General features: G+C 37.0%; 1 protein-coding gene across 9 annotated transcripts in view; it reads right to left on the reverse strand.

The window, feature by feature from the left end:
* Window positions 1-19,847, reverse strand: part of Dtna (dystrobrevin alpha) — a 346,528-nt gene that overhangs the window by 62,308 nt on the left and 264,373 nt on the right. For all 9 annotated transcript variants that reach the window (XM_026400020.2, XM_026400025.2, XM_026400023.2 and 6 more), the window contains 5 exons: window positions 14,971-15,125; window positions 12,213-12,318; window positions 9,980-10,146; window positions 7,560-7,684; window positions 1,084-1,167 (listed from right to left, as the gene is read on the reverse strand). In XM_026400020.2, the coding sequence (XP_026255805.1) occupies window positions 1,084-1,167; window positions 7,560-7,684; window positions 9,980-10,146; window positions 12,213-12,318; window positions 14,971-15,125 (637 nt within the window). The remainder of the gene's footprint in view (window positions 1-1,083; window positions 1,168-7,559; window positions 7,685-9,979; window positions 10,147-12,212; window positions 12,319-14,970; window positions 15,126-19,847) is intronic.

Here is a 19,847-nt window from a genome sequence, read left to right on the forward strand (position 1 = left end):
AGTGAGGACTTAAAATCATCATTTTGCTGTGGATGTTCTGCAGTACCAGGGCCTCCTCATTTCTACTTGTTGGAAATAACATGTACTGCCCATTGTCCTAATTCTGCTTGCTATAATTATGGGATGGTGGGAAACATCTTCATCTCAGGTTCCCATTGATGGGCAAATATAGGAATGCAGGGAAAAAATTAACAGTGTGCTGAGTCTTGCTGTCTTCTGATCCTTACTAGAATATGCCAGGATATTTGTGAAACTGGAACTTTACAAAACTCTTTGGGGAAAAGATGGATTATGTTTTTTTTTTTTAAATATGAGCTTTTTTTTTTTTCTGGTGAAAGGCATTTGAGAGCTTATGTTCAACTACTCACTCCAATTTTCCTTACCTCTGTTCCTGATTTCCTGTAAACCTTCTCCATGTATATACAAAACAACTTTCAGGTGCTTGATTTGTGATATTTGATCAAATGACTCAGAGCACCTCTTGAGCCCTGCATGTTTCCAATGCTAACTGTTAGAGAGTACACTTCTCCTGTTCCTGAATCCTTGTGCGAAAAAGATGAGACATACATCCACCCTTTTAAAAAGTTCTTGTTATCATCCATTAAGTTATGTATATGGAAACTACACTTCTAAGTTTGGTCTTCAGCCTCTAGCCTAAGGAACTCCAGAAGAGGACTTGCAAGAAGAGGATTCCTTTATATCTGGAGCCTCAAATAATGAGATATTTCAGAATCTATATAATAACATGCCACACATCTTGAAATTCCAACAGACCACTCCATGTGCTATAACATGACTCACTTGGTGAGATGGAATACCTGTGCGTCCATAGTGAAATTAGAACACCCCACATTCTTACTGTAGGGGCGATTAGAAATGCAGGTTTCCAGAAATGACATGAACCCCAAAGGCATCCCAGCCCTCTTTAAATGCTTCCAAATAACTGAAATTGAAGACCTGGGATGGATATGCACAAGTCAGTTTCCAATAATAGTCTCCTGCACTTGACTTACAATAGAATATTTTTCTTGCCATGAAACCAAGGCTTATTTCACAAGAGGACTTAAGAGGATTGGAACTTACCTCCTGGTAATAAAAGGACTTCCTGAGGAGGGAACAGAGTGGGAGAACAGGGTGTCGTTCATGCTGGTTACAGGTCTGGGAGGCCTAAAACAGAGAACAGTGAATGTGGACAGTTAAAGCAAAGCTGAGTCACAAGCGAAAAACTATCCACAGCCTTTGAGGATAGGGGATGGGAAGATGTTCTACCCTGCTCAGGATCCATACAAAAACAGACATGCTCCAGTTAGATTATCAAGTGTTTTAAAGTTCCATTTCCTTGAGAATGTAGCATCTCAGTAAAACACAGAAGGGAGATCTCTGGACAACATGAGCAGGTTTATTCATGGGCTTGGAGCCTTGGTGTTTCATTGAATCATGTTCTCGAATGGGTCAGGATGTGGAAGAAGGCTGTTGCCTTACTTCTATTAAAGGGAGAAGTTGGAAAACATGATGATCAGAATCCATATCCTTTTGGAAAAAGGAGGATTCCTGAACTCTTGGAAACTCCCCTCTGTGTTCCCCATGACAGTGGCCCTCTCTAATATACAAAAGGGTACAGGCTGCAAACAATATCTTGCCCTATTTGCTCTTTATTTTTTGTTGTTGTTGTTTATAAAATTAAAAAAAAATTTTATTTGTTCTTTTTAGTTATACATGACAGTAGAATGTATTTTGACATATCATACATACATGGAATATAACTTCTCATTTTTGTGGTTATACATGATGTGGAGTTACACTGGTCGTGTATTCACATATGTTATGTCTGACTCATTCTACTGTCCTTTGTATTTCCATCCCCCTCCCTTCTCTTCATTCCCCTTTTTCTAATCCAGTGAACTTCTATTCTTCTTTACCCACTGCTTATTGTGAGTTAGCATCCACATGTCATTGAGAACTTTCAGCCTTTGTTTTTTGAGGACTGGCTTATTTCACCTAACATGATAGTCTCCCATTCTATCGATTTACTAGCAAATGCCATCATTTCATTCTTCTTTAAGGCTGAATTTTATATATATATATATATATATATATATATATATATATATATATATATATATATCACATTTTCTTTATCCATCCATCTATTTGCTTTTTATTCTAAATGAAGGTACAATGAAACAGCACAAGGACTCACTGTTTCTGATCTTGGACTGATCCCTATAATGGGGTGCATGGTGTAAGGTATCCCCTTACTTCACTCTATTCATATGATGAGTGTAAGGAAACAGGATTCAGTGTTTTTTAGAATTTTCCTTGGCCCTAAACATCAATTAAGTGCATTGAGTCTGTCTTCCATGGTCTTTCTTCATTTTATTCTCTCTTTCCCTATCAAGAATATTTTAGTACAAACAAAACTATGGAGCCAAGTTCCCTATCTCATCTCCAAGCAGTTTTTGGTCTTATTTTAGGTTCAATGTAAGATACTGAACAATAAAGTGAGATAGGATTCAGAGTTCAGGAGATGGACAGGGAGGCAGGGAATCATTCTCAGTCAGACGAAGTTTTGGTTTTACTCTAATTCTATATTTGAATTTGACAGTATAGAATTTCTTGAAGATGAGGCAGTATTTACAGTAGCCCAGAGGATCAACTCAATTAATGTTGGCTTGGTTAAAAGCCAAATTTGTAAATAGTTTAATTTTTATAGAACCAGAGTTAGTTGGGGATTTTACAACCATGAGACTCTGGGGAAAACAGACTTGTCTATCCCAATGTATTTATTGAAATGGACATGACATCCCATAGGTATTAAAATGTCAGTATCATATGCAACAATTCTTTGACATGTTTTCCTGGTAGATGGTGCTAAATGGTGTTATAAGACACATTATTTATTGGAGGAGGTCAAAATAGCAGATTCACTATTTAATCTACTCTGGTTACATTAACTTAAGTTCTGAAAGTGATCTTAATGTTTTACATTACCTATCTAGGGTGTATCTTGTCGTAAGTGAGCAACATGAGGATGATTTAACTAATTCTTTCTTGAGCCAAATACTTTATAATCAGGATGCTAATTTTATTCAAATTTCCTCTCTAATTATGAATTTAGGTACATCTGATTTTAAAACACTAAACAGAATGGAACACCTTCATTGTAGCTTTGCAAAAATTTGAAAAGAAAATAAAAGTGACTCCTCATTTCTGGTTCTCTTTTGTCTGTTTTTAAAAAATGCTCCTATCTTGTTTTATTTGCAGAAATTGAGAAAACAAGTGGCTCTGGAATGCTTTTTAACTAGCTTAGTAAATTTACTCTATTGAACCTGGTCATTGCAAAGCTGATATTGAGATTTCTTAGTAAATGGCTTCATGTTTAAGGTTCACTATCAAAATGTTGCACTTGGAACACAGAATGGCTAACTTTGGCACCAAATGATGGCTTTCAGAAGGAATGAAGTTCCTATTTCCTCCATAGCCAAATGGCAAGTTGCCTTAATCCAATAAATAGGTCACATTGGGAATGTTACACATATTGACTCTCATGAAGACAAAACAGTTCCACAAAATGGAGAAAGTAATAAGGAATAGTACAAAGTGTTTTTTTTCTCTCTTCTGGATAAGATCTTTGCAGAAGACATTTTTATAAAATAGGCATCTTTTTTTTTTTTTTTTTAAACTCAGAGTTCAGCTCAAGGCAGAATAAGTTTAAACTAGCCTCATGTTGCTTACTTGTTTTGTGTCTCATGACCATTTATAATTATGATTCTAAATCTTTATAAGTACACAGGAGACTATTGAACTACTTACCAAGTATCACTTTTGGCAGCAAAAAAATCAAACAGAACAGAGACTGTTAATCATGGCAACATTTACGAGCAATACAATAGATAAGAACAAATGCCAAAAACCAAAATGCCACCACCTGCTTGTTTCTATTTAGGGACTAATTCATGGTTGGCAACACCTCTTTACTGCATGTGTATAAAATCCCTTGGCTATAGTAAGGGCATGGCATTTTTTGTGTTACATGATTCATTTCCATATGCAAATATGTGTGAGATAGCAGGATCACAACCTGTTTAAAAGTTCTATTGATTTGATTTCATTTTACTCTATCTTAGGCTTCTCTTTTCCAATTTTTTTACACTTAAATGTTCAAACCAGAGTCTTAAATAATAAAAATATTTTCTAATCTATTTATACACATATTGATCAAGCATAAGCCATGTATTTATGTCTAATTTATATCTAGAACTTTTTACTTCTTAAGACTCACACCCATACATATTAGAAAACTAGTGCCATTTTTAAAAACACAATCATAGCCAAGAAGTATGCATTTAAGAAGACTGTATAATGCTCAGCATTAAATTCCATATTCGTTAGCTTCAGAACATTAAATATATTTCATTGTTGCCAAGGGACATGCATTCGTCCTTTGCATGAACATCTGCATCATGTGATTTTTTTTTCTAAGTAGTATCTTTGAAGAATTTGCACTAATTGACACAATGAATATACTTTTTTATAATAACAAAGAAAAAAAATGTTCTTAGTTATGCTGTAATGCTCAGTGTCCCAATCCCAGGTCACCCAGAGCATGACAGAGTATGCTCACCAATATTGTCAGTGCCCACTGCTTCCTTCTTACCTTTGTCTCTAAGCTTCTGCATGTGTGTAAGTGATATAGGCTGAGATACTCTTGTGAACTTACATGAAAATGTTTCCAAGGCATGATAAAATGTGGTCTGTGCCACAACTGACAAATTGATTAATAAACTATTTGGAAAAGGTTTGGGATCACACTGTCAGGGTGCTTTTTGCTAGAGACACAAACAATAAAGTTCACTATACGTATCCTTGTACCTGGGTAATATTCCCTCAGCTTAAGACCTTTATTCTTTAAGCCATATTGGAGAGCAATAAGAGAATTAAGTGGGAGTGTGAGTATTGATGTGTTCTTCAAGGGTTCATTCACTTATTTTCACTCTCTAGACATGGTGCAATGGCTTATGCTAAAAGGACATGCTATGGAAAATCAAATATTTTTGTCAAATGTATCAAAATTACATCTATAATAAGTTAAAGAATTGTGAATGTTCATTAACTTCTCAGTACATGCTCATTACAGAAGATTAAGGTAACATTCTTTGTAAAAGATGAAAAATATGCCATTTATTTTGTCATTTAAATGACCTGTATGTACTTGTGTTGATTTAGAATAGCTAAATGAGCAGCATAGTTTAAAATTAGAAGTTTTAGAATATCCTCACCCCTGAAAAGGTATGCATATCTATTCATTATATAGCATTTGACTAATGAAACAAATATGGGGGAGATTTCTATAGCTAAAAAATACAAAAAGAAATTCTAATATAAGTTGGACTTTCTACATCCAGAATTTCTTATATATTATTTTAACAATTAAATGCCTCATATAATTTGCATTTTAAAAATAAGATGAATTTGGAAAAAGTATTTTATCAGTGAGTGTAGATCAGTATTTTGATTAAAAAACTTTCGGGAATCTGGTTAAATATATGGAAGTTTTATCAGAAAAAGGCACACTTTGTGTAGATTTTAAGGGAATTTTGAAATTTCTCCCTGGAACTCCAACCAAGAACCCATTGTAGGGGTTGGGAGTATAACTCAATGGCAGAGCATGTGCTTAGCATATTTGAGGTCCTGGACTCAATCCCCAGCACCAAGAATAAGTAAACACATAAAATAAAGTACTTATTGTGTAGATATTTCCTTTAGTTAATGCAGCAAATAACACATCAAATTATATTGTCCCTATAAATTTAAATTAAAAATTTTTTACTCAGTCAATTAACACACAGAGACACACACACTCACACATACATGCATACCAACCCTAAGCACTGTGTGTGAGGCGGGTAAATGCACACTGAAAGTGACTTTCATTTCATGGTGGCTCGCTTTCTAATTCTCTCTAGAACTGAGCAACAGCATCCTCATTCTGTTCTCCTGCAAAGTTCTTAGTTCCAAGTGGCTCACACCCATACTCTATTGCCTTTGTGCCCATGAAGGCTGGTCTGTCCTCCTGGGCTGGTAGAAAGTGGCTCTGGGCAGAACTCACAGCATGGACTTGCTCTCTGTGTTATGTTCCTTCACTAGCAACTTGGTGATGTCTCTTGTTGACTATAGGAAGAAAAGTTGAGACCTTAATAGGAACAGCTCCTATGAAGCAGATTTCTCCAAGAGGGAAATTCCCCAGATTTATTTACTCCTAGAATATTTTTAGGAGAATAATTTCCATAAATAATTTGCCCAACGTTTTCCATTTTGGTTTATATTAGTTTTCTGGATGCTTGGTTCAGACCAGTGTGTTGCCAGAGAAACAGGAGACTCTGTTCTGTGTGTATTGTTGGGGTCAGTAATCCCTCAAAGCACACTCAGGAGCAAACAGCACAAAGCCCTGCAGTATTTATACAAAGCTCATAAATGCAATATAGCACAAAGAAGTCGATGTATTTGCTTGGGCCCACCAGAGGAAAGAGTTACTGCTTTCATAAAGGTCTTATCCCCCCTAGTGCCTCTTACAGCTCATGTTTGGCCTGCCCAGAGCGTGAACTTTGCATCAGTCAATTCCTATACTGTTAGGTCCAGGACCCTGCCTGCTGATGTCAACATGTAAATTCAGACCTTGTGATGTGGCAGTTCCCACTGAACAAAAGGTAACCCAAAGGAGGAGGAACCATCTATCCAGAGACGCCTGTGACTACACAATTCTTAACTGTACAGAGAAGCAGACAAGGAAAATTTTTCTTTTGAGCCCAAGTTCACAGCAAGGAAGAAGCACTTTCTTTTCCCTGAGCCCCTTCCTGTGGTGGCTGTCCAAACCTCAGAGAGGCCCCAGGGCCTGAGGCTTTGGGAGGTGGCTGGAATGGTGGCTGCACATCCACTGGCCAACCTTTCTACCCACAAACTCCAAATACTTTGGAGAATTTATCTATTTGGGTGCGGGTAGAGTGCTTTTATGAGGACTCCCACCAGTTCCCCCATTCAACCTTCTCATGCATAGATCATGAATTTTCTAAAGTTATGTAGCTTGGAATTAAAAAAAAACCCCACAATTTTTAGATTTGCTGGCTAATTTTAAGGTGACTGGCTGTGCAGAGAAATGAAACAAAGGGATTTTAGATTTGGGACTCAAAGTGCATTTTCTATTAAAGTATGATATGCTTAAATTTTTTAAAACCATGGTAATTCTCTTGAGCATTAACTTCCAATTGTGAAAAACCTACTAACATTTATATTTTAAAATTAAGCTTTTGAATGTTTTTCACCGAAAGGAGAATTATGTTAGTGTTGCCTACTTTACAGTCAGGCAGAAGAACTGAATAGGGCAACAAGGAAAACCTATTACTTTGTTTCTTTTTTCTTTTTTTTTTTTTAAGAATAAAATTTAAAACTTGGATTCTGACAACTGATATGAGATTGCTTCTGTATGGCTTCAGACAGGTGTCAGTGAAGTAAGATGATTTTCACCTTAATCTGGAGTGGGGGTGGGGGGAGAAGACACTCACACAATGTGAGCCAAATTGAGTGGCTTCTCAGGCTGATCCGGAAACATGGGGTGCAAAGGTTCACGGCTGGAAGCGCAGCTCAGGGACTTGCTTAATGCATTGGTTAGCTTCTTTGCAGGTGATTTCTGGAAAGAAGAAAGGGAGAAGTGATAACAACTAACCATGATTGTAACATTTTATCAGGTGATTTGCTTTTTGTAATAACCCTTCATTTGTTAGTCATTCATTCATTCATTCATTCATGTGCAAGAAATCCTTTTTGAGTGCTCAAAGTCAGGAAGCTCGGACTAGCTTGCTGCAACCAGCCACCAGGTACCTAACTCCTGCTGCTTAGTGCCAGCAAATGTTGTGATAAATGGAAGCAGTTACTGAGTATGGGCCACCTCAATTAGATGGAATTGATGAGTCAGCAGGAGTCTTTCCGACAAAAACTCAGGGGACTGGGAAGATGATTCTAGATGGAGGAATAAGCAACTAGAAAGGCAAGAGGAGGAGGAACAGAGTCCATTGTGGAGAGGAAAGCAGGAGCAGACATGTGTCTTTGTCTCTTGGGCAAAGGGAGGTGATGAAGACTTTATAGGGTTTACAGGATGATACCTCACTTTTGAAGGATTGTTTCCACTGAAGAACAGAAGGATTGGAATGAAGGAGCTGAGCAAGGTGTTGCGGGAATCTAGGTGCCAGATGTTCCCAGCGTGGCCCAACACATCCAGTTAGAAGTAAAACTGGAACTTCAATCTGTGTCTCTCAAGTTTAAAATTCATGTTCTTCCCAGAGCACTGTGTGGCCTTTTTCATTTGAAGGGATGGAATCTTTTTCTTAATGTGACACCATCGAAATTATAAACATATAATGTAGTTTTGTAAGATAGAATATTGTGTCCATATAATAAATCCCTAACCAAATTTTCCCTTTTGGGGAGGAGCCATTTATAATTTTGGCACTTCCTTTTACATGTGGAGTTCATAATTATTAATATAATAAAGTGTCTTTTGCCCTTATTGTTTAAAGCATTGTTGAGAAGTCCTGCTCTATTGGGAGATGTGATTCTTGGGACTCTTAAGTTGCTAGCAGGAACAGAGCTTCACCCATAAGTCCTGGGCACTTTGTTCTCTTGTACATTTGGATCCAACTTTGTACATGGCATCCTGTTATACAATTTTAGAGTCCACCGTACTTAGGAAAGAGGCTCCCTATATAGCTTCAGCATTTACATAAAAACAACTAAAAAATGATTAGTCTTCAAACATAACCCTGTAGCATCTGGAATAGAAGTTTGGAAACTGGTAATACGTTGATCATAACAAAATAGAAAGTGTTTGCTTCTATCTTCTGTGCTGAATTGTAGTTTATGATCCATGTTCACATATCTATCCTCAGTACGTGATCTGAGCCATATAGAGGGATGGCCTATGACCTGGCAGGAAGCTCTCATGTACTTTGCCTTAGTGAAGAACTTGAAGTCAGAATATGACAGATGATGAAACTAAGAAGTTACACTGAATATCAGTTCTCTATAGTAATTTCTAGAAGGAACATTCTCATTTAAGATGTATGTTCAGAAGATTTTTTTTAAAAAAGAATAGTAAGTTACCCTTTAAGTAAAGACTATATAGATGGAATTGAAATGCACTTACATATAGAAAATTCATACAGCTATGCATTTTCTTGTGACAGAGCTACTTTAAGAGAGGCTGGCAGGGCTGGTGGTATATGTTACAAGAGCAACACTGCTAGAACTTTGAGCTGAACTGAGATAGAGGTAATAAAAGTGCAAACCATGAACAGACACTCTGAGTGAGCCAAATTCCTCCCATAGACCCAGCTGTGCTCTTGAGAATACATCATCACATGAACACTCACATATGACCTTTCCCAAGCTGGTCACTAACACTATTCATAAAAAGTTGACTTGCTAATATAACCACAGTTTCTCCTCTACACTCTCTGGGAAAAGGAAAAACACAAAATGAAATAACATTAAGCCCAAACACTCACACTTTTTTCACTTTGTATTCTGTTCATGGATCTAAGGAAAGTGAAACTAACACTATTTTCCAGCATTTTCTGCAAAAACAAAACAAAATAAAATTTGGAAAAACCCTTAACTTACTGTGAAAATAAGACTGTTTTCCAGAAGATGCTTGCTGTTCAGTTGTTATTTAAATCAGTACCGAATTGTCTATATTCCAAGAAGCAACATGATTTGAATCTCTCTCTATTTAAGTCTTAGGATGCTACTCTGGGTTCAGACAGAATGAGTAAGAAATCCCAGTAAGCAAGAGAGAGGGGAAGCGGCGGGAATGTTAGGACTGGAGTGAGAGTTCAGCCTGCTCCTCAACTCTGTCAGCATCCTTGATGCTCACTTTCATTCCACGCAACACTTGCACACACCCCACAGTGCGGGGACCTTGCCTTACCCATGACGTGTACTCTTTCATTTGGTGCTGGTTGCTATGGGAACCACCAGCATGCCCCCTCCAGAAGCAGTCCTGACAGAGTTGGTAATTGTGACACTGTTGGCATCGGTAGCGAAATCCCATCATACTCTCACTGTGGCAGTAGGAACATTCAACCGGATGGAAGACTGGGAGGTGGGGTGGGGGTGGGGGTAAATGAAGAAAAACACAAGAAAACAACAGTATGAATGAGAATAAGGAGCACAGTCTAAATGGAATTGCATTTGCTGTGTGTTGTGATTCCAGAGGATAGTCTGTTTGGCTCAGGAAAACATTGAGTTTATTCTTGGAATCTTACTACCCTTTCCATGCATGCATGTGTGTGTGTGTGGGCGGGGGATTAAAATGGGATAGAGAATAGGTATCCTTTTAGCAACACAAATCTCTGTAACGCCATTTGCTCTTTCTGCTTCCATCTCTTACACTATAAGAATATAAATTACTCAAACTGGCTAGCTTTTCCCCCAAACTGCTCTCTGTCTCTTGGAGACGGGCACAGCTCACTAAAGATTCAGAAGCAGAATGGATGGACACAGTTGACTGTCCAGGGGGTAGAGAGCAAATATCAAAGAAATGGAAGAAAAAGAAAAGGAAATGGGGAAGGAGTAGGAAAAAGGGATGAGAGATTTGAGTTACTTCTTAAAAAGTGGAGTGGCTAGTGGGCTTATTTAAGAGTGACACTGGCTTCATCTAGCATAGTTCTTCTTCTCTGAGGCAGGTGGAGAGGACCCCCCAAAGATGTGTAAATTATCTGAATGTAGTTCAAGAGACACTTCTCTTTCTTTGGCAAGAAATTAGAATTGTTAAATAGGAAGGTAAAATATTTTAGATTTGAAACTAACAAAAGATCAAATCCATTTAATTGCCTACACACTCTGAGCTAAAGATGCTAAAACAACAGTACAACTGTTTTTGTGTTTGGTAAAGTATTCTCTGGCTAACCAGCCAGGAAAAACAATGCACATAAGAGCAAATGAAGATAAAAACAGCGTGAATACAAAGATCTAACAAGTTCTGGGTGCACTGTCTTCTAAACAAGGTCGTAAGTCCCTTTCCTGACTCTGGGAAAGAAAGACAAGAAGGGGGACTTCCATCTCAGACAATTGTACTAAGACAAGTGCCTAAAAACAATAAAAATAAAATAAAATAAAATACAGAAATAAAAAAAAAAACTGATCTCCTGCAACAGGAAATAGTGAGAGGGCAGAAATGAAATCATAGCTTTAGGACTGGAAAATGATTAATCCTGCAATTGCAAACAGTGACTAAGCTCATCTTGCATCATAATATGAGCCTCAATTCCTCTTTAATTCTGCATATAAATAAAAGCATGTTAAAAATCTGATTGTTAGTAATCACAAAGAGACTAGTAAATTCATCCTTCCAATTTTGCCCATGGGCAACAGGATAAATTCATAATTTTTAACTAAGAGAGCTAATGAAATCAGATGCCCCAAATTCTGATTGAGAATTTAAAAATGAAACCATCTTTAGCCCTAATATCTACTAAAGGAATAAATAGAGACTGAGATTCTAGTAAGAGACATTAGATAAATTATCTTCTATTCAAGTCTGGAGAAATTTCAAAGTTCAATTAAACAATAAATAAGAACACCTAAAGATTAGAAGGAAGTACTAAACTCTTCAGTGTTTAAACTTCTTTAACTCTGGTCCTATATTATATTTCATATTTTAATTTGTATATACTAAAAGGAAATACTTTTATTCTAGAAATACTTCCAAAGGAAGTTCTTAAGAATGCTATAGAAATTTCATTACTCTCATCGTTAATGTAAATATAATTTTTGAAAGATTACAATTTGGAGCATATGATTAAAGATTAACAAGGTGCTACCACTTAATTTTTTTTTTTTTTGCCATCTCTACCATCTATTCCTGGCTGACTGTTTTGGGAGAAATAATCAGTGCCACTTATGCAAAATTGGAAATTCACATCTCAAAAACATACCAGAAAATGTCACATTCCTTATTGAAGCTCTTCTATTGAACACAACACAGAGGTGCATGATGAGATTTAATGAGCTTTTAGAACTGACAGTTCTCATTTTGCAGTGGTCCTACAAGGTTTTATTGATCAAAGAGATGAATTAATTCTTGGGCTTAATAACTGCACACTTGATGATCTAATTTCAATAATTTTAAAAACTGCCTTGGCTCAGCAGTAACTGCTCACCATTTTCTACATTTGCCAGTCGATGCAGGAGAGGCAACCAGACCAGACACTGAGGGGGAGGATCTGACATGAGCGTGTCCAAGAAACCATTTAATGTGACTTTTTTCTGCATAAAAAAAAAAAAAAAATCACAAAAATTTAGAACAGAGAATAGTTTTAACTTACCTGCTATGTAAATATCATTGGAGATAAAGACATAATCCATCATTGAGGCTCTGGTTTATGAAGAAATAGAACTTGCCCAATGTGTTATTGAACTAGTTCAGAAATAAAGACATTGATTGCTTCATGCACCTGAACATACATGAAACTGGATTAACTCCACCACTGGATGATGCTGGTGATAAAAGACTTTTATCACCAACATCATCAAGAGAAAAAAACTCAATTTCATATATGACAAGGAAAGACAAAGAATTGAAATTCTCCACAGAATTACATTCAATAGCGCATCATAGCACACTCTGTGATTCCCACATCAGTCTTCTAAATTTGCAAACGGCTTCCCTCCCAGCTCCCTCAACTTGCTTAAGTACTCAATATTTAGTGGTTATGTTGAATGGCTCTGTTATGTAAGATCAGGAGGGGATTCTGTGAGGAGTAATGTTCTAAATTTTAAAAACTTCTCATTTCTTCTCTGTCTATAGCTTTCCTTCCAATTCAGTCTCCTCTGTCTCCTCGTCCAGGTCTTTTCTGCTGCAGAAAAGGAATGTATCATATCTATACACTTCTTTCAAACTTTCATATTTTAAAGTAATAAATCAGTCCCCAAAGAGATATAATGTCATTTTAAGGCATACAGCTTATACTAGTCCTTGTAGTCCACTAAACAAATGTTTTGAGACCCATTAATTTTTTTTTCATTATCAGTGGAAATTTATAACTTAGTTTTTCCTCATAATATTAAATATTGTAAGCTTTCAATAGGGTTGATATCAGTATTACTATTAAAATATATATTGTGTAAAGTATTTTTTAAAAGCTACTAGAATTTATATGTCTAAAAGGAATATTCTCTTTCAAAACTATCACTGGGCGTAGACTTTAAAAAAATTTTTTTTCACAATATCTTTATTCTATTTATTTATTTTTATGTGGTGCTGAGGATTGAACCCAGGGCCTCACACGTGCTAGGCAAGTGCTCTACCACTGAGCCCCAGCCCCAGCCCAGCATGGACTTTTTTAATGAAGCATTTCCAACATTTTGGGATTTTTATCCTTTAAACTGTTATAAAAATATTAAGACAAAAATAAGCTGATCTTTTTATTTTTAATTTGGGTTACCTCATTTTGTACTTCAAAGGATCTTATTAATTTTAATCATTCACCACATTGGCTAACAATTACTCCTAGAAGTTTCCAAAACTGTTATTATTTTGACATGTATCAATTTTCATCACTAAGAATATATAAATGATGTCAAAATGGGAAAACCTATAGGATATTTAAAAAGTAATTTTTGGCATAGGGATATCATATAATTCTCTTTGAGTATACAGTTCCTTTTAATAATAATAATAATAAATCCAGGCCCAGAAAGACAAACACTGAATGTTTTCACTCATGTGGAAGCTAAAAAGTTGATCTTAGAGAAGAAAAGAGTGTGATTGTGACCACTGGAGGCTGGGAAGGATAGGAAGAAGGGAGGCTAGAGGGAGGCTGGATTATGGGTACCAAAATACAGTTGGAGGGGAGGAAAAGAACTCCAAAGGGAAATTATTGAAAGAAGGACATTCAGTCTTTGGGGGCAGAGGGAAGCAGAAATGAATTCATAGGAGCACATAAGCCTGCCTGGGTATGGGGCACAGGGGTATGGGGAGGGCCAAAAAGGACTTCCAAATGGGGTGACACAGGAGCAGAGTTAGCATTTAGTGCAGTGAACCAGGTCTTCTTTGCTACCACTATGGATGCGTTTATGGGTCCACCTAAATTCATGATTCTTAGGGATGACGATGCAGCTTTGACCTCTCAGGTCACCAGGTACACAGAATGATGATATTTGCTAGCTGGACATTCAGTGAAGTTTTCCAGAGGCTGCTATGCACTGATTTTATGTATATTTTGGAGCATGGAAACATCACATATAATTCTTTTTAGCATGTAATAAATTTGGAGGGAATAACTAATTAGTTTGGATTTTTAAAAGATTATAAGCAAACCTTCAATTTATGGATTTATACACCGTCTCTGTGCTGCATGTAGTCTTTCCCTATGATCAGAGAGGTGTAAGTATGGAAGGATCTCAAACCTCAGCAGCTTCCTTTGTGCCAAGTTCGGTTAACGGAACCCTAAGTGTGTCATATTATGGAAGACTTAGGCAGCTGTCTGCCATACTTTGGGCTGCTCTGGTCACATTGAAAGATTTGGGGCAACTCCTTTCTACTCTCCTTTGCTGAATATTAGGAAAGTCTGGTGCTGGGTCAGATGTGTCTCATGTGGGGCTGAACGACAGTTTAGCCATTTCAAAAGTGTAATGATAATAACGATGATACTGAGAGTCTAGGGTTGTTGTAAGAATTAAATTAGATAAGGAAAGCAGAGAACTTAGCATGGCACCTGTCTCACAATCAGTGAACACCAGCTTTTGTTATAGTCCAGGTGTGGTAAGTTTGTTAGTGGCTCAGAGGTCATTTGTCAGATGCTGGAGGAAACACCCCCAGTATGTCATGAGGAAAGATTGTCTATGCACCTGTGACTGGGAACCACACACAGAAGGAGAATAACAGCTATTTGAGAGACATTTCCTTAAAAATGTTACCTGTTGGGAGAAACAGGATCTAGCTGATTGTTCTGTGTAACCAAATGAAGGACCTTCAAAAACTGCTGTGGGTAGTTTGAGAACTTCCCGGAGGAATTGGTCGTACCGTCCATAAACCATCACTCCACTGGAGTCAGAAATCATTGAGAAAATATCTGATGGAAGGGAAAGGATGGAGATATTTATTCATCACATGAATATTCTCTACTGTTCTGGTCAACATATCTGCTGCAAATAACTAAACTGTGGCAGAACATACACTATCTTTATGAAAGAACAGTACAAAGCTGATTTTAGCAGTTTTTTCATCTATGTTATCACCAAAACTTTTGAGTTTTGGTCTAAGATATCTGAAAAATGAAAGATGCAATAGGGATAAAGATATAATAAAGACACTTGATTAATTTCCCACAAAAGCAGACAACGTCCTATAAATCATAGGGTTCTGAGTGGAAGGCGTTTTGATTTACACAGAAGGGTCTTTTGGCTCATGTAGTGAGGAGAAAGCCTTGCAGATGATCAATGAGGTAAAAGTCAGGGTCTTGGATTATTCTCCAAAGTGCCTCTGGCTTCACTGAAATTCTGATCTTCAGCTTCTACCACTGGGTCCACTTAATGAATATTAATGGCATAATTTCCCAAGGTGCTTTAGAATTCCTCTTTAGAAAACAATAGGGCAGAAGGATTTGCTATTAGTTTATCATCATGTTAACATAATTGTCACAAGTCTAGCACAGCTGCTGGGATAAATTGCTCTAAGTCCAGTGTGTTAATTTCTGTTCATTTTGGGTTTAATTTTTCCAGGTCCAAATGTAATCTGAGGACATTGCTTTTATACTGCAATCAGGTATTAAACATATTATGGAGTTTTATTGAATTATGTTTTAAGCATGTGAATTGACTCTCATTTTCTTTAAACATCCCAGCTATAAATTATTTCTACTATATTTCAAATAGTCTATTAATTATGAGACTATAGAAATTTTATCTGGGGTTAATATCCCAAATGAGAACGTCTACAACACAATAGTGAGAAAACAAATAGCCTGATTAGAAAATAGGCAAAAAAACCCCCAAAACAACCAAGTAGATATTTCCCAAAAGAAGACATACCACATACCATGTACAACAGTTATATAAAAAGTGTTCAATATCACTAATTATCATGGAAATGCAAAACGAAATCACAATTACACCTCACTCTAGTAAGAATGGCTATTACCAAAAATCCAAAAAAGCCAGGCATGCCTGTAATCTCAGTAATTTGGGAGGCTGAGACAGGAGAATTACAATTTAGTGAGGCCCTAAGCAACTTTGCAAGGCCCTGTCACAACATTAAAAAAAAAAAAAAAAATTAAAAGGGCTGGAGATGTGGCTCAGTGGTTAAGTGCTCCTGGGTTCAATCCCCAGTATCAAAATAACAAACAACAACAACAAAAACCCAGGCATTGAAGAGAATTTGAAGAAAGTGGAAACCTTATACTCTGTGGGTTGGAATAGAAATTAGTATGGCTATTATGGAAAGCAATATAGAGGCAATGTGAAAAGTTAAAAGTAGAACTACCATGTGATCCCGTAATCCCACTACTGCATATATATCTGAAGGGAATGAAGTCATCCTGATGTGATATCTGTACTCCTGGGTTTATTGCAGCTCTATTCATAATAGTTAAGATATGGAACCAACTCAAGTACCCATCAAAAGATGAATGGTTACAGAAAATGTGATATATATTCAGAGGAATACTATTCAGCCACAAAATAAAGGAAATTCTGACATTTTGCAAGAACATGAAGGAATTTGGAAGACATTATGTTGGGTGAAATAAGCCAGGCATGGTCTTATTCATTGTATGTGGAGTCTAAACAAGTTGACTTCATGAAAGTAGAGAGTAGAACTATGGTTACCAGAGGTTTGGAGAGTTAGAGGGGAAGGTAAAGTAGGGAGATGCTGGTCAAAGGAAACATGGTTACAGTTAGATAAGAGAAATTCAAGAGATTTATTGTGCAGCATGGTGACTACAGTTAATGACAATATATGGTAATTTTGAAAAATGCAAAGAGAATAGACATTAAGTTTTCTCACCACAAAAATAACTATGTGAAATTATGCATATGTTAACTGGTTATATGCAACCACTTGATAATGTATTTAAACATCAAAACACATTGTACATTATCAAAACATACAGTTTTATTTTTTAATTTTTTTAAAAAGAAATTCTATCTGAACAAAAAACAATGCCGTTCTCATTTACCACATAACGTTGCTTACATAGTGAATTTCATCTCACAGTCCATTAAATTAGTCAAAAAACAAATAAGAAAGGGAATTGCTAGTTGCAAAAACTGTTGTGTAATTCCAAATATAGCAGTTGGAGAATTCTGGTCAAAAGGGAGGAAATAATCCCAGGAACAGTGAATTGGCTTTCTCATGAGAGCTGCCATCGTGTTTGGGGGCAGGGTGGTTGGTTATAATGGGGTCACACTGATGTTCTTCCAGGCTCTGATTTTCCAGGGAACACTAGGCTTTTCAAGTCACCTGCTGAAAAAATTTGGGAAACATCTCTAACTAGAGCAAAAGCAAGAGTACCAATGATGACCTTCCACATACTTGAAAACTAAGTAACCTCATTTGTGTCTGCAAGCAATAGATAAACTAATGCTAGGCCAATGGAATTAATTGGAAGTGGCTGTTAATGCCCACTCAGGCTTTAATAAAGAACTGAGTGGACTCTATGAATGATACTAAAATGATATGCATTTGTACTTTAGTTTTTGGCTTAGGTAAAATGTCCACTATATATATATATATATATATATATATATATATATATATATGTAGATGACAGGATTATTTCAAGGAGTAAATTAGTAAATGTAAATAAAGCACTCAAAATGATGCTTTCCATATATATTTTATCCATTTTTATTATTAATTTCATATGGCATCATTTTGCCATTGACTTCATATGTTTAGGCTTTGCCTCCCCACTAGGATATTCAATAAGGTTCCAAATCAATTCTAAACTACCTTTGTATTTCCTGTAGCACCTAACAAGGATAGGTACTTAAAAGAATTTGCAGTCACTGAATGTCTCATTCAACCATAATCAACCTAGCACATACTAAGCATGTGAAACTGTGCTAAGCAGTGAATATACAATAAGGTCAGAATAGAGTTCTTTCCCCCTGGGAGACCTCCGTGTATAGAGGGTGACAGAGAAGCGCTTTCAGAATGCATCTTAGAACATCCTGGATTATAACCTCATGTTGTGAATACTGGAAAAGTAGCATGAATGGATAGAACAGGAGCCGGGCGAGAAGGTTACCAGAGAAAGGAGTAGGTCTGGGACTAGTGTAAAGGCTAGTTAGGGGCTAGTCCGGCACAGATGAGGGAGTGGGCTTTAGGAAACAGGATCAGGACTGCAGTGCAGGCACAAAGAGGAGAGCAAGCATGGATCTTCGAGGAGGCCCTGTGGCAGGGCTGGGGGTGCACACCAGGGTGCGGTGGGATGTATAGCATTACATGAAGAGCTTTGAAAGCTCTGTTATGTCCAGAGGATGCTGAGGGAGATACTGTAGTTCAAGCAGCCAATGAGTTAGAAACACTGCCTTGAATGTATTTGTGGAGGCAGATCAATCAGTTCAGTGACACTCAGTAAATACAAAGTGTTTGCCGTGATGCTCGTCTTTCAACTAAAGAAAGCAAGTACTTCTCAGAAGCAGTAGATGAGCCCATGACATCCCAGGCTTACAGCAGTGGATTTAGAACTCCTTAAGATCTTTAGGACTGTCCAGGAGCTCTGAAGCAGAAGAACCCATTGAAACAGTAGATTACAATCAGGTGTGGAGCAATTTGACAGAAAAGGAGTATATTAGGTCAGTTGATGTTTAGGGTGCCATGTCACACAGCTGCAGGGGGGAACCCTTTTTTATTTCCTAGGTTGGATCAATGATATCCCCTGGAATTACACAGTGAACACCCTGAATCTCAGTTGATGGCTCTGCGTATTAGAAATCATGACATAACATAGAGTTCTTGTCCTTTTTAATGCATTTAAAAGCATTTTTTAAAATCAGCTTTAATTTTTTCTGTTTTTTCTCTCTCTCTCTTTTTTAATTCCTAATTGATTTTCAGCCAATTATTCTGGCTCTATGCTCTCCAACAAAAGGGGCTAGTTGGAACAAACTAAATATCCTTCATCCCTATGCACAGAAATAGAAAAATCGCCAAACAAGCACAGCTGGCCCATTGGCTTAAATCTAATTAGAAAAATTTACAAAAAAGGAAAACAAAACCTTCAAAGCCTGAAACATTCCATATCCTTTCATTTCACTTTTTTTTCTTATTACAAAAGTCATGCAGAAAATCATGACCTTGTGTGCTTTGTTGTTGAAATGAAAGCCAGCCAGAGACTACAGAAAATACCCATCATCCCACTTACCGGAGAAGCAGCCATGGCTGTTTGTGGGTGGATTTGCCCACATTCGCTCCTTCAATCAATTATCATCATTTAACCTGGAAATATGGGTGACTGAGGATTTTCTTTTTTGACTAACGTTTTGGAGAGATTCTTCCAACCAAACTGCTTCTACTTAAGTTGTTTTTGGTCAAATTGTTTTCAAACAAGTTACCTGGAACCCACCCAAACTGTCTTCCTGGGGTTACCTGTTTGAAGAGGGGACACATGAGACTGATTTTGGCCTACTGATCTCAAAGAGGGGAGCATGATAAATGGTGGTCATACTATCTGTTTTTCTACATAGTTTGTGACATGGTGGGACTTGTTTCCAAACTGCAGAGCTTAGTCTGTCTCCAGTGGCACTCACGCCTCTGCTTCCTTTGCTGTCCTCAGGAGGACTTGACTTGAGCT

The sequence above is a fragment of the Urocitellus parryii genome, chromosome 13, assembly GCF_045843805.1.
Source record: "Urocitellus parryii isolate mUroPar1 chromosome 13, mUroPar1.hap1, whole genome shotgun sequence".
In the NCBI taxonomy this organism is placed as follows: domain Eukaryota; kingdom Metazoa; phylum Chordata; class Mammalia; order Rodentia; family Sciuridae; genus Urocitellus; species Urocitellus parryii.